Below are 14,061 nucleotides of genomic sequence, written 5' to 3'. Positions count from 1 at the left end.
TCTCTACGCGCTGCCATACACTACAGTATTCTAAAATACTACTTACAGTAATCCAATTGGTAATACCCACAATAACTCTTACGATTTCATACCAGCGTGGGAAATCCAACGCGAGAGATCAAATCTTGTCTAACATCCCAACCGCAGTAGTCTGATCTCACGCTGTGCACTTCTAAAGCTACTACTTCTGATAAAACAAGATGATGGGGATGCTCAAAAATCTGCTCTCCCCTAACAAAATTGCTCCATGAGCACACTAACTTCCGCACACACAAGTGAGAATTCCGATGTCTTTTCAACTTGCCGCCCGGCCATGACCACTCGAAAGACAGCTACCGCCCCGAGCAACACGTAGTACAAGCATTTACCGGAGAAGGGTGGCTGGAGCATCCAAGGGAAGGGGGGGGGGGGTGTTGCACATGCCTTCTTCACAAGCAGCACATATATCAACAATTTGTCAACTGAAAAATTATTTATCATAATACCACCAATATTTTATCAATTGACACATTTTCATATCTTTCACAGGAATCGAGATAATTGAGCTCAAAGTGGACGGTTTGAATACATTTTTATAAGAGAAAGTACGGTATGTCTGTTCCTCTAGATTGTTCAGAAACATTTTTAGCCCTGTACCAAAAAAATTCACATTGTCAATTTTGAACCATTTTTTAAAATAAATTTTGAACCAATTTTTAACCCGTTTTGTGTCAATTGTGATGTATTTTTTGGGGGGGGGGGGTTTATGAATGTAACACAAATTGATAAATTGAAAATATGTTTCTAATATTATGCTTAACATTTCGTTAGCTAATCCCTTTTTGATATCTCTTATTCATTAGCCTAAATTAAATATTCGATAGCTTATATACAATAAGAATGCTGTCGATTACCTTTCCCGGCAACAGACATGTCTGTCCCATTCATTTCCTAAACCCCACCCAAAACAATTTTTGCCCTACATGGCTCCCAATAGTGCAAATTGTTCCAATGTTCCCAAAATAGACCATTTTGTTTTGATGTCCACACCACAAAGCTCATTTTACCGCAGAAATGTCTTGGTTACCCTTAATAGATTCTCAAAACTCATCAATCTTCCTCCCAAGGATTTGTCCTCTGTCCATTCCATCTCGAAAGAGTCCCATCACTCACATTTTGGAAACCAAGACAAATGCCGTAATCGTACAAATATCTTGTTTGCCGTCCCCTCCTTTCAATCCGCAACAAACCTCGCAATTTCGAACTCTCTTTTTCCTCCAGGAGAGTGTGTTCACACCACTTACCAAGTCCTCCTTCCACGGAGAGAGAGAGGGGCGTATACGGTTTGTACTATATGAATATATGCATGTTTGTAAAGATACGGTTTCTCACCTACTAAACCACTAAATCATCATTGCACCTGTAAGAAGAAGGAGAAGCTTCTTCTTCCTTTTCCTTTTCCACCCACTTCTCATCTTCATTTTCTTTTTCACACCAACCCGATACGTTTCATTAAACCGTAAAATAGATATATACACACAAGTCTGCTAACATAGAACTTGTTCTTTTCACTTAAAAAAACCTCTCTTGTGGTTTTTTTTATTGAGAAAGACCTTCAGAAGTTTTTTGTTTAATTTTCCATCTCAGGGCAGACAGTGAAAAGTACAAAATTGGGATTAATCCTTCCCAAATTTTCCTTTCACCCTTCTTCAAGTTTGTCCTGTGTCTTGAGGTCAGTGGTCTACGTTTTTACATATGTACTCTTGCGATAATCGCTCCTAAATGTTTACAAATCTTCTTTGGCGCCTTCCCCCTCTCCTCATGCTCCCAAATTTGTGTGAGTTTGTGTCCACACACACATGCTCCACGGGTGGTCTCTATAATTTCTGAGAAAGTGTGACTGGTGGTGTTGTTGTCGAGAAAACAGTAAGAAAAATCGTCGATTTGTCACATTGAATTCATTATTCATTCGTCCATTCTCTCTCCCATTTTCAATTTCAATTCGATTCGCAACTTTTCGAGGCAACGGCCCTCCGTAATCCGTTTCGCGTCCCACTGTGCCTGTCGAGACAGCGACAAAGACCGAAGGAGAAGGTCTTTTATGCTAATTGACAGACAGTAAGGGGCCGCGTGAATTGAAAGAATAGGGGAAGTTTGAAAGAATTGAAATGAAAAAGAAGAATGGGTGGAGTTCCATTTGTCCTCAGCTTCCATCTCTCATTTCCGTTCTCTATTCTAAACTCCATTTTCCTCAAACTTACTCTTTCCAATTAATTGGTACATTTGTTTTAGATTCCCAATAGAGGTAAGAAATTCAGATTTCAAAAAAATTGGAATCATCCTTACGAACCATACCGTATTTCCTTTGATAGAAGTTTACCCAAATTTAAGTTCAAGTATCTCGATTTCTGTAGAAGATATCAAAATTTTGTCAACTAATAAATTTTTTATTATAACATCACCATTGTTTTATCAGTTGATTAATTTTCGATATCTGTCACAGGGATCCAGGTAATTGAGCTCAACGTTGACGGATTGATTTGGCTTCTATAAAAAGAAATACGGTACGTCATAGTCAAATCAGACACTAGGGTGCCGGAGATTCTGTTTTCCTAGTTTCAGCTGATAGGAAATATAGTTGGAGATTCACTTTTGTCGTACACAACTCTGTACAGAACTCAGTTTAAAAATGGTAGGGCTTATGAAAGTTATGATTTCCTCAAAATTCCATACTTCACTTTGGATATATGAGTCATGAGATTTTTGGACATACTCATTATCGAGTTCAAAAGCTTCAGGTGAAATGATCAAATTATGTCTCAGAAATGAACTAAATTCTGTTGAATTAGTCGAAAATGGATTGAGTGTACCAAACAAAAATAGAGTTTCAATTTTGTAGTTGAAGAGATTTTTGTACAAACTTGTATAAATTAGATATACCGCTCAAAACTAGGCAAGTGCTGATTTTTTAGAAATATCATTCAGTGAAGAGCGGACCAATTCGTACGGGCTTATTTTATTTGGATGAATTTTTACGAAAATGTTGTCAACTGCAGAATTGAAGCTCTATAATCGTTTTGTAGCCCTGAAAATTTGTAGCCTTATGTAACAATGAAAATTGGCAAACTCAACTCCAATCCTCAAAATGTTCAAAATTCATTCTTATCCGGATACACAAAAGTCAAAGAATCGTATTTTAGTTCTCCTCTGCTCCTCCTTCTAGAACGTTCAAAGTTCTGCCAACACCGCAGTGTCTTCTTGTTTCTTTCTCTCTAATTCGTTTTCGTTTTCCTGATAACACACATACAAATTGGGACAAGCCGCCCCAAACATTTGCCACATATGGCGACGGGGCAAACACAAAGCTGTCACAAGCCGAAACGAGAAAACTGTCAAATGGACACATTTCCTATTCAACGACAACCGAATTTTCTTACAAGCCCCACCAATCCAATTCATTTTGAATGGTTGGATGGCAAGTCTATCCTAACATTTTGCATTCTATTGGTTAGGTCGCTATCGAGAAAAGGTTGACGCGCACACTGGTATTTGCTCAACTGCCTTAGTTGGTTGGTGGGGGAGGCTTTTGCATAGGCTCCTCTTCTTCCGTGTCAACGCAAGTCAAGAAACGAATAAGGAGAGAAGATTGCCAAAAAACCACACCACACCTTTTTTGCAGCATTACGCATTGATATGTGTTCAGTTAACCACTTTCACCCCGTATCATTCCTTCCACCATTTAGAATCATTCATTCAGAAACGTTCGCTTTTCCTCCATCCGACCCCTCTAAAACCAATTTCAGCAAAAAGGACGAAACGTTCTTCCCCTTTTTTCCTTCGCCCTTCTTACTATTCCGCGCTTCGTTTTTTTTTATATGTCATCGTCATTGTGCTCTGATAAGCCTCTAACAACTGTCGCTTTTTTTTCTCTCTCTCTCTCAATTTTTGACGTTTTTCCGAATGAAATAATCCATTTTAAGAAAATCATGACTGCAATTCGTGATAACTTGTGTGAACTTGGACGTCTCGAGATCCCACGTCCAAAGTGTCAAGGAATGCAGTTTGTGGCCACTCGTGGAAGACAAGGGTTCTATAGAGTGAGTCTCCATCAAAAGAGTTCAGGTCTATTACCCAAACTTTAGACAATCCGCGAGAACGGAGCCATGTACGGGATTCAACTCAAGCCACAAGGACCAAAGCGACCACAACTCAGCTCGGATCTTTTTAATCGGTGAAAAAGAGCGAAGATATTAATAAGACTCTGATTTTTAAAAGTTTCAGACCAATGACTGTTCCAGAGGAGAACATTGAGGAGGTCGAGGAGGCTCAAACCAGTCATCCGGAGGTGAAGAAAGTGGAGCTCAACAATAACAACAATTATAAGGTGAGGAAAGAAATTGAGTTGTGATAAGCGTCATACCTTCCTATTTGGAAATATTAGAAGGTCAGAGAGAGGAAGCAAAGGAAAATGAAAGTTCTGGAATAATTTGCGAAAAAATCGGAAAAAATACACAAATATTGATAAAAGTGAATCTTGGAAAAAACATCTTTAGTGTAAATTCGTTTAAAATTCCGCTTAATAAAGAACAGTATGATACGGATTTGAAGAGCTTTTTTGCAAAAAATCAAAAGACCAAACCGTTGCTTCTTGGGTAAATGAAACTCATTCTCACTGAACCAATTTGTTTAATTCCGGTAAATAAGATACAGAAGATATTTTCCAATTGATTTCTGGTCATTTTTACCATTTTCAAAAGTCCTGAGCTCGGCTGCCAAATTTTCTATCACTTTTAAAGTTTTGGATTGTGTAAATCCGACCAAGATTGCAGTTACTTTGCAGTTACACAATTTTTTGAAAATCCCTAGTTTTTCAGCTATTAGTCATTTTTCAAAAGACTTATTTTTCCTATTTTTTTGCTGAAAATGTGAAAAAAAGCAGGAATCTTTCAGAGCTCAGAAAATAGCTGAAAACTAAGAATTTTCAAGAAATTCTTCGTATCAAAAGTTGTCAATCTTAGTTTGTTATACGACCTTCAAAGTTTTTGAATCGAATGAAAACTTAACAGCCGAACTTCAGGCTCCTAAAAATGCCGAAAATCAACTGAAAACTCGTTTTTGTATATTTTATTGACCGGTGATGTATCTGGAAAAATTTGCACACTTGAAATTGAGAAACTGAGAACAATATTATTGAGAACAATATTTACTATAAAATTGAGAACAATATTGAGAACAAAATTGAGAACAATGTTCACTATAAATTCTTACATGGGTCTCTTTTTCACGCTGTTTAAGAATTTGTAAAGCTTCTGGATGTCATTTTAAAAACTGTAACTATTTTCAAAAGTAGTAAAAAACACAGAAATTTGGAGTTTCGCTTGACAAATTACAGTAAGATCTGGGTCTCAACTTTTATTCTTTCTACAAATAAATGTTCAAAAGCAGAAAAAAAACTTTTTTGCATCTTAATTCAAAATGTCTGATTTCTCATTTTTTAAAGTGCCTACAGTACTGCCCACATGTTTTCAATTTCATGATTTTCCATTATTTTTCAGTTCAACTACGCTTCTCGACCACCAATGCCACCACAACAACAATCCAAGCCAATCTACTTGTATTCACCACAACCACAACCACAACAACAGCAGCAACCACAAACTCAACAAGCTCCACAACCAAGAATGTTCATGCAGCCACGTGGCATCACCTCAGCCGTCAATACTCGTCCATCTTTGGCAGCTCAACCGATTTCTCAAAAATAATTTTTCTACGGTTTTCCCACTTTTTTCCCGTTTTGTCCCTGTGTAAGGTCACAATTGTTTTCAGAAACATTACACACACACGGCTAATTTTTTGGTCACAAAAAATAGTTAATTTTTTTCTTTGCTACATTCTTTTGCTTCTCTAAATATTGAAATAACTTTTTCAGAACTGCAAATTTCCCAATTTTATCGTTTCTCTACTGTATATACATATTTACTCTTGTCACTCGGTATAAATACTATAAATATCATTTATACGTTTTGAATGCGATTCGAATGCATATCACATTCGAAGTGCAAAGTGAAATAGTTGGGGAAGGAGGCGGCGAGGCGAGGTGAATGGCAAAAAAACAAGTAGTACGAGGACTTGTACTGGAACAAAGGTCAACTGAGAGGGGGTTGGATGGTATTATAAATATAAAAGAACAAATTTCACTAAATACAAACACAGGAATAGAAGAAATGGAAAGATGATCCGGGCAGGGGCACTGGAAACGAGGGAGGGACTTTAAAATTTGACTAAATGATTTTTTTCACAATTATTTATCACAGGGCTGTTCTTTAAATGTGTACAAAACTAAAAATAATTTATATACAATGTGTGAAAAGCCAATATTTGGGACTAGCGTTTAAACCGTATGTCATATGATACAGAAAATGAGTATTTGATTCCTTATCCTAACAGCAAGTTGGCTGCAGCTGAGAGATCATATTGACGAGCCTCAAGAGCTCGGCGAGCCTGGTCCGGTGTGTTAGCCACGCCAATGGCCATCAGATGGTTTTGTTTGAGGAGCTTCAGAGCCAACTCTGTGTCACCCTTGCAGTGGGTTACCATGGTGTCGCAGTTTCCGCGTCTGAAGAAAAATTTAATTAGATTTTCAGCTAGAATTCTTAAAATAAGCCTCATGTAACAAAAATACCGTAAAGACTCTAATAAAACGCCACCCAACCCGTTAACGTTGCCATATATCTTGTTTACAGTACACAATATCAAAAAATAGTCAACTGACCACATTTTTATCATGTTATTAGAATATTTTTTCATTTATCACTTTCTGATATCTTCTACAGAAACTGAGAAAAAGTTAATCAAAGTTGAAAGTGTGGGTGGCGTTTCATTAAAGTGTTTACGGTCATTTGTCAGTGATCAAAGCTTTTAAAAAATCTCACTCTGTGAAGTCCGCTTCTTTGTACAGCACTTCCATTCTATCTGCCATACTAAGATCGTTCTGGTAAGAGGTTGATGGAGCAGATGGAGCTGATGGAGTAGCAACTGGAGCACTTGGAGTCACCCGGCTAGCTTCTTGACGATTCTGTGCTCCAAGAAGTTCGTTGATGGCTGACTCATCTAGTGGTTGAGCCGAGCCGGAGAATCGATTCTCTGATGGAACCAGTGGTGGCAATGAGTTGACAGCTTGATTCGTCAGAGCCAATTGTCCCATTCCACTCATGTAAGGATTGTATCCTTGGACTCCTGGATAGCCTGAAAACATATTGGGTTTAGAAGTTTGAAAAATTTAACGCGAATTTACCTGAATTGTAGTTCATTCCATAACCGTACGGTTGATATCCGTTTCCGTAATTCGGGTAGTTGTTCAATTGGGGATACATGTTTGAATTGGTGATGTTGAAGAGAGGGACGTTGGTGCTCTGAGCAAGCGGATTAGCTGGTTTCTTCTCCGCAAGACGGGTTTGTACAACTGGTGGAGATGGATTACGAACTGGTTGCGGAGTTGGAACCGGTTGCGATATTGGCTTTGGTGTAGATGCAGCGCTTGGCACTCGAGTTGGTTGCAGAACTTCTGTTGATAAAATCGGCTCGGACGTCTTCTTTGGAGGCATTGTCGGTTGAGGTTGAGATGGCTTCACTTGAGCGGCTACTGGTCGATCCCTTACAGCCGATTGTGTTGTAGTGGATGGAACAGCTGAAGTGGAATTCGATCCCAAGAGGAGAGCACTGGGAGCCGGAAGAGCTGACGCAACGTCCTGGATTATTCTGGATCGACGTTCTTCTTCAGACATGGTGATGGTCTGAGTTGATCGTCTCGTAACCACAGATGAAGCTGATGTAGTGGCTGAGGTGGTTGTCGGAGCAATCGGAGCAGGCGCAGAGACCTTCCGACTCTCTGTTGCTGGAGGTGCCAGCGGACGGGAAGTTGTTGTCGTCGTTGCTGTAGCAGTGGTCGCAGCTGGAGGTGGGAGCTTGACCTGTTGTGGTTGAACTGACGCAGGTCTTGCTTGCCCAGGCTGTTGCTGAATTGGCTTCTGAACCACTGGCTGCTGGGAAATCACTGGTTGCTGTACCTTCTGTGGCTGAAGGGCTGGTTGACTCAACGGCATCCCTGCTCCATTTTGTGTTGCTCTCGGTAGTCCATTCGATGCGTTCCCGCCGCTCGTCGGTCGTCGACTCAAATTTCCTTTTAGCTCATCAGCCAACGCCTTCTGCAGTGGGTTCTGCTCCTGGTTGGTAGATTTTCTTGGTTGATGAGGTGCAGGTGTTGGTACCAGACATGGAAATTGCGCTGGTTGCTGTGGCATGGATGGAACGTTGACAACAGAGAATGGACGGTTGATTTGGGGGTTGTAAGCATTCTCCATTCCATTATTCAGAATCCCGATAGAAGATGCTGGTCTTGGTCGCATCATGTTATCACTCCCTCCATTCAAGCGTGACTGGAGCTCCGGGATCAAGTTGTTCGGGATGTTCTGCTTTTGCTGATTCAGAAATGATGGTTGACCCATATTCTCAAGTCTAGATCCGGCCGAGTTGTTATGACGAGGTGGCTGAAATAACTAAATTAAACCTAAAATCGTTGAATTAACAAAAATCTCACCTCATTACGAGACGTATCCGGCTTATCAACATAAACCGTTGATCCGTGTGGCTGCGAAGTTCCGAATTTTTCGGGCAAGGGCATTGAGATTACTCCACTAGCCGTTGGAGCCACCAGAATTGGCCTGGATGAGGTTGGAGGTTGGACCTTCTCAATTGGGATTGGCTTCAGCACGTTTCCTCGAATGTCGAATGTTGGATCGCGACGTTCTGGTGCCTTGATCAAAATCGTTTCCTCTGATCTGTTCCCGTTGCTGATGATGATGTCGTTTCCTGAAGCTAAATATCGATTAATAATGAGAAAATCAAAACAAGGTGTTAATTTCTGGGCTACACGAGTCGGACAAAACATACCAAAGCCACGTGGCATTTCAATCTTCGAAGGGGAGAATCCATCATCAAACGCACGGTCGAAATCATCGTATTCCGGTAGATCAAGCGATAGAGTTCGAATCTTGGACATGGCAGGATTGGTTGGAGCAGCTGACAATGGGGTAAATGTTAACAAACATAAAACGACAAAGACGCAAGATTTTTTTTCTCAATTTTTTTTTCATTTTTGAGAATGATAAATACTAAAAGGTAAATAGTGAATCTAAACTTTGCCAACTTTTTTCTGCTATTTTGATCTGGTTTTTAGTACAAACTGAAGACGACTAAAACAGCCAACTTGTTTTTTTTTTCAAACAATAATAAATTCCTACCAGGTGTGTGCGTGCTTCTGCCTCCGTTAGTGAGCAACTCCTTACTAGCGATAACTTGAGCGCCATTGGACATACTAAAAACACAGAGGGTCAGGTGACAAGAGGAAATATGAGGCAAAGGACAAACCTTGACAATGGGACTCCTTTCACAGGATTTTTCAGATACAAATCGTCGATATTCGATGGGTTTCCCCACGATTGACCTCCGAGTGGATCTCCGTGACCGGTGTGGATGAAGGAGCCTGGAGGGGAGGACATGAGGTAAAAGAGACAAGGGGAGATAGGGTGGTTATTTTGAAAAAAGGATAATAAAAATTACTCACCAGCAACCGGCATGGAAATTCTCGACGTCCGATCGTTGTATGACGTTTTTGTGTTATTATTCAGAGGTTTAGACGCGAATGGAAGAGGTGGAGGCGCTTGAATCACTGGTTCAGGTCTCATTCTGATCGTTGGAGCTGTCGGAACCTTCTGTAAAAAAAATTTACACAATCATTGAGCACTACACACTTGGAATGGGTAAAAAAAACCAACTTGTGGAGTAACAGCGGATGCCGCCGCGACCGCGTGGTTTGTTTGTGCGAACACCACCGATCTCGGAAATGTTCCGAACTGCTGATTCTTTTTGTTTTGTCCAAACCGTCCTGACCGCTGAAAGAAAAAGAGGAATTTGAAATCAATTGTTTGAGAGCGCTGGGAAAATAGGGAAATGAAAAACTAACGTGTTTTCAACAACCACCACTTCATCTCCTTTGGCTAGAATGAGGGCTCCTGGCTGGATGGAGTTGTACCCTTCTCGAGCAACAGCGTCAAGGAAGAAAGCAGAATTCAGGTCTTCTCGAATTGTTCCAAACTTGCAACGTTCTGCTGGATTGGATTTCCAGCAGTTGTTCATGATTTGATAGATCCTCTCTGAGCAATATTTGGGTTTCTCCAGCCTCTCTCCGGCATCAATATTCTTGAGCACGTCGATGGCACGACATCCGACCCACGGTTCCTCGCCGAAAGTGAACAGTTCCCAAATCGTCACTCCATATGACCAAACATCAGACGCATGGGAGAATTTTCTGTGGCGAAGAGCTTCTGGTGGGCACCAAGCGAAAGGAACCTTCTTCTGTGGAGCCATAGTGTACATTTGTTCATTGTCCTTGAGTGCTCGCATGAGACCAAAATCACAAATTTTGACAGTCTGAAAAAATTGATCCTCGGAATAGATATCGAATATCAAAAACTCACATTTTCATCCTTTGCGAGGAGGATGTTCCTGGCCGCAACATCTCTGTGAACGCAGTGTTTGGATTCTAAGAACTGTAGCGCCTTGGCTATCTGGATACAGTAATCATGTAATTTCGAGACCAGCGGTATTGACTTCTTGTCATCTCGCAATCGATCCAACAACGATCCGCCCTCGCACAGTTCAAACACCTAAAGTTCATGAAATTGGAGATGTATATAAATCTTTTTTTTGGCAAACAAACCATCATTGCCGGCTGGTGAACAATTCCGTACAGCCGAATGAGTGAGGAGTGTTGGAGTTTGAGCAGGTGGCTGGCCTCAACTCGTAGATCGTCCATGATGTTTGGGGAGATATCGCGAAGGATCTTGACGGCAACATCGATCCGCTGTCCATTGCTTCTGGCCCAAGTTCCACGCCTAACAACTGCGAATGAGCCTTCTCCGAGTTGTTCGAACAGCTTGATCTGGAAAAAAGCAAAGATTAAAAATTGGGATTTCTGAAGTAAGATTGTTGAGTTGATATGCTCTGAATTCGTCTATAATTTCATAAAATGCTCAATTTTATCTAAAACTGCGTCAAACCCGTCTCAAACGCTGTGAATCTTATCGGATATCCAGAACATAATTTTTTTAGGGAATACTTCATTCGAATTAGCTTTGGATTTTTCTAAAGTTTTTGTGACTTGTTCTCGATGTTTATTGTCAGTCCATGAGCTTTCAAAGTCTTAAAATTGTTAGGAAAATTGCTGTCGTACAAAATGTCGAAATGAGTACAAAATGTCCAAAATCTGCCATATTATTATCAGTAAAAATGCTCGATATTGTCATAAACTGTGTCTAACCGGTTCGAAACGTTATGAATCTCATTTGATATTCTGAAGCTAACTTTCAGGTAAATATTCTGCTAAAACAAGCTTTTCCAAATTTTCTGAAGGCGTTGAAAATTGCACTGAAGGTCTAAAGCGTATCCTCGAACTTTAAAAGTCTCAAAATTTGCGAAAACGATTTTCTTAAATCTCAACTCCAGATAATCTTTTGATCAATTTTTCAACCAAAACAATTTACCTGCTCATTGGGTATGAATGCCTTTTCATCAATTGCACTTTGATTTTGTGTTGATTGGTCACCGGCCACGTACACCTGCTTTGGATCGCTTCGATTCCACATTTCTCTTGACATTTTGAGAATTTGTTCACGAAGCTGCCTGATTTGTGGCTGCTGCATTCCGATATCCTTAAAAAAATTAGTTTCACAAAAAAGCCTCTTCACAATCTTCTGCATACCTGCATATCCTTGTCCCGTACATGTGAAAAGTGATCAAATCGTCGAACATTGAAGACAAAAACGAATTTATCCTGGTAGGCTTCGAGCTGGGACTTCCGGAGCACTTCCAGCACGATATCATCGACAAGCACCCCTCCTGTGCTTGCCATTTTTGAGTTCTGCAAAAATATAAAATTCTATAAGCGAAAGTAATCAAGGAGAGTGGTTGGCGAGAAATCAATCATGGACGGAAAGAAAAGCAACACTTTTTGAAAAAAGAGAAAAACGTCGAGAAAAAAGGGTGTTAGTTGGCAAAGAGGACATTTCTGCCGAGTCTGACTGATAACACAAGGGGGGGGGGGGGACGATCAAAACTTGGTCTTTTGAGTTTAAACTTATCAATTATCATCGAAAATAGAAAAAACATCAGTTTCACAAGAAATCTAGGAAACATATTCATCTGGTTCGAATATGACTAACTTAGTACACATGTTCATGACGTATGCATGACGCATTATGAGCATATGAGTTGACTCAAACCAATTCTGATAAGGCCATAAATATAGTCAGAGAATCGAAATGTTGTTTTGAAAATACACGATTTTCTCAAATTTATTTCTACCGCGAGAAGAATCCTCTCAAATGAAACGGACTGAGGGAAAATCTGAATTTCCCAAATTAGATTTACAAGAGGGATTGTGCAAAAGTGTGAGTTTGTGCGCCATCTCAGACTACAAAAGTACAACTTTTTCGTGTTCTTTGGTGAACGAGAAGACATTGGCAAACAGTTTGACACATTTATGCTACAAATTTGAAACATTTCTCCAACAAAAAGGTTTCCCAACAAAGGAAAACGAAACGTTTTCATTTTCAATTTCTAATCCGATCAGGAACTATTGTTTTGTTTATAACAACGGCATGACAAAGATTATTATTACATAAAATTTCTTTTCAAAAAAAAAAAAAAATAGAAAAAAAAGGTCGAGACGCAGAACAAAATGTAGTGAGTCGAGGAGACGGAAAACTAGAGACTGCCGGCTGACTGGAGAATGTTGACATTCGACCGTGGTTGATGAAATAGTAAAACACGCAGAGTATTTTGTAGCGAGACGCAGACACAAGTAACGTGAAAGACTGGATGGTGGAAAGAGAAAAACCTACAAGAACTCTCCAGAGGCTGGGAGTTGAGAAAGAGAGAGAGGAAAAGATATAGATGGAATAGATGAGAAGCAGGGAGGATGGTGAGGAAAACGAGTGCTGAGGTAACTTTGTGGAAGAGAAGGGTGTTCTTATTGCATGTGTGTGTACAGACACCCAGGAGAGAATTCTTCTAGTATGTTGCCAGCCAATTGGATCTGGTTTTTTGATGGGTGGAAACTTAAGAAGACGAAGAGGAAAACGAAGACGTCGTCTTCTCATCTCTTCCTTCTTTTCATTCAATTTAAATAGCATTAAGACGACGAAGATGTGTTACAAATGAAAAAAAGAAACTTCTAGACAAGCAACGGTTTTTTTTTATTTCTTCTCAGCGCGCTTCTCACTCAACTGGAACTATGAATCAGAGACATTTAAAAGACGGAGAGTCATTCTTGGGCTATAAACCATGTTTCGAAATTTGAATGTAAACAAAAATGCCGTGGGGCTTTGTAACCCGTTTCTGCTTGGTGAGACTGATTAGAAAGAGGAAAACTCGGCAAAAATAAATTTTAAAATGAGGAAGGACCAACTGATTTGGTTTTTTTTTTCGGCGAGACTGATTAGAAAGCCATAGGGAAGAAGAAAACATTTCTAAAGGAACATTTATTTTTGAATTTAAGGATCTCTAGTCCTATTTTCAAAATCTATTAATTTGAAAATTTTGAGCTCCTGGTTCTCAACTAGTTTCGACGAATGTTTCAAGATTTCCAGTCATGAATATTCAGTTGAGCAGCATGAGTCTGATCTAGTGACGCTGGAAATATTGATTAGAAACTTCAATTTACGGAAACATCTACCTACCAAAACTGAGCTCTAGCCTAGTTGGAAGACAATTTTCCAAACAACGCGAACCAGAGAACATTGAAATTTTTGGATTTCCAGTCCTGTTTTCCAAAATCAAACAACTGATTTGAAACTTTGAATTCCTTGAGAAAATTTGAAAATGCTCCAAGTTATATAAATTCTCGTTTCTAGAGCTCTCCCATCAAGAATTCATAAAAATGCAATTAGACAGCGTGATTCTGATAGAGTGACGCTCAAAAATCTGAGTGAAAACACACAATTACGGAAGACATCACCAAAAGTC

At 39.7% G+C, this 14,061-nt stretch overlaps 3 protein-coding genes across 3 annotated transcripts in view; 2 read left to right on the top strand and 1 right to left on the bottom strand.

Moving 5' to 3' along the window:
• Positions 1–3,965: 3,965 nt before the first annotated feature.
• Positions 3,966–5,741, top strand: CBG15948 (the record flags this gene model as incomplete). Its single annotated transcript, XM_002643305.1, has 4 exons — positions 3,966–4,076; positions 4,122–4,210; positions 4,261–4,363; positions 5,535–5,741. 4 exons carry the CDS (start codon positions 3,966–3,968, stop codon positions 5,739–5,741), a joined length of 510 nt encoding a protein of 169 aa, XP_002643351.1.
• A 673-nt stretch (positions 5,742–6,414) lies between these two features.
• Positions 6,415–11,947, bottom strand: Cbr-kin-25 (the record flags this gene model as incomplete). The annotated part of the gene is made up of 14 exons (XM_045238930.1): positions 6,415–6,595; positions 6,912–7,224; positions 7,274–8,525; positions 8,576–8,847; positions 8,929–9,057; positions 9,279–9,352; positions 9,406–9,520; positions 9,602–9,749; positions 9,813–9,929; positions 9,997–10,467; positions 10,515–10,703; positions 10,757–10,978; positions 11,580–11,747; positions 11,798–11,947. The coding sequence occupies 14 exons, from the start codon at positions 11,945–11,947 to the stop codon at positions 6,415–6,417; spliced, it is 3,801 nt and encodes a 1,266-aa protein (XP_045095958.1).
• An 828-nt stretch (positions 11,948–12,775) lies between these two features.
• The window catches only part of CBG15950, a gene marked incomplete at both ends in the record, with an annotated part of 5,190 nt that continues 3,904 nt past the window's right edge, over positions 12,776–14,061 (top strand). The window contains one exon of the mRNA XM_045238929.1: positions 12,776–12,780. Coding sequence (XP_045095957.1) covers positions 12,776–12,780 — 5 coding nt within the window. The remainder of the gene's footprint in view (positions 12,781–14,061) is intronic.

Source organism: Caenorhabditis briggsae (genome assembly GCF_000004555.2).
Source record: "Caenorhabditis briggsae complete genome, chrX, whole genome shotgun sequence".
In the NCBI taxonomy this organism is placed as follows: Eukaryota; Metazoa; Nematoda; class Chromadorea; order Rhabditida; family Rhabditidae; genus Caenorhabditis; species Caenorhabditis briggsae.
The sequence above is the reverse complement of the archived record's forward strand: the minus strand, read 5'-3'. Positions and strand labels throughout refer to the sequence as shown.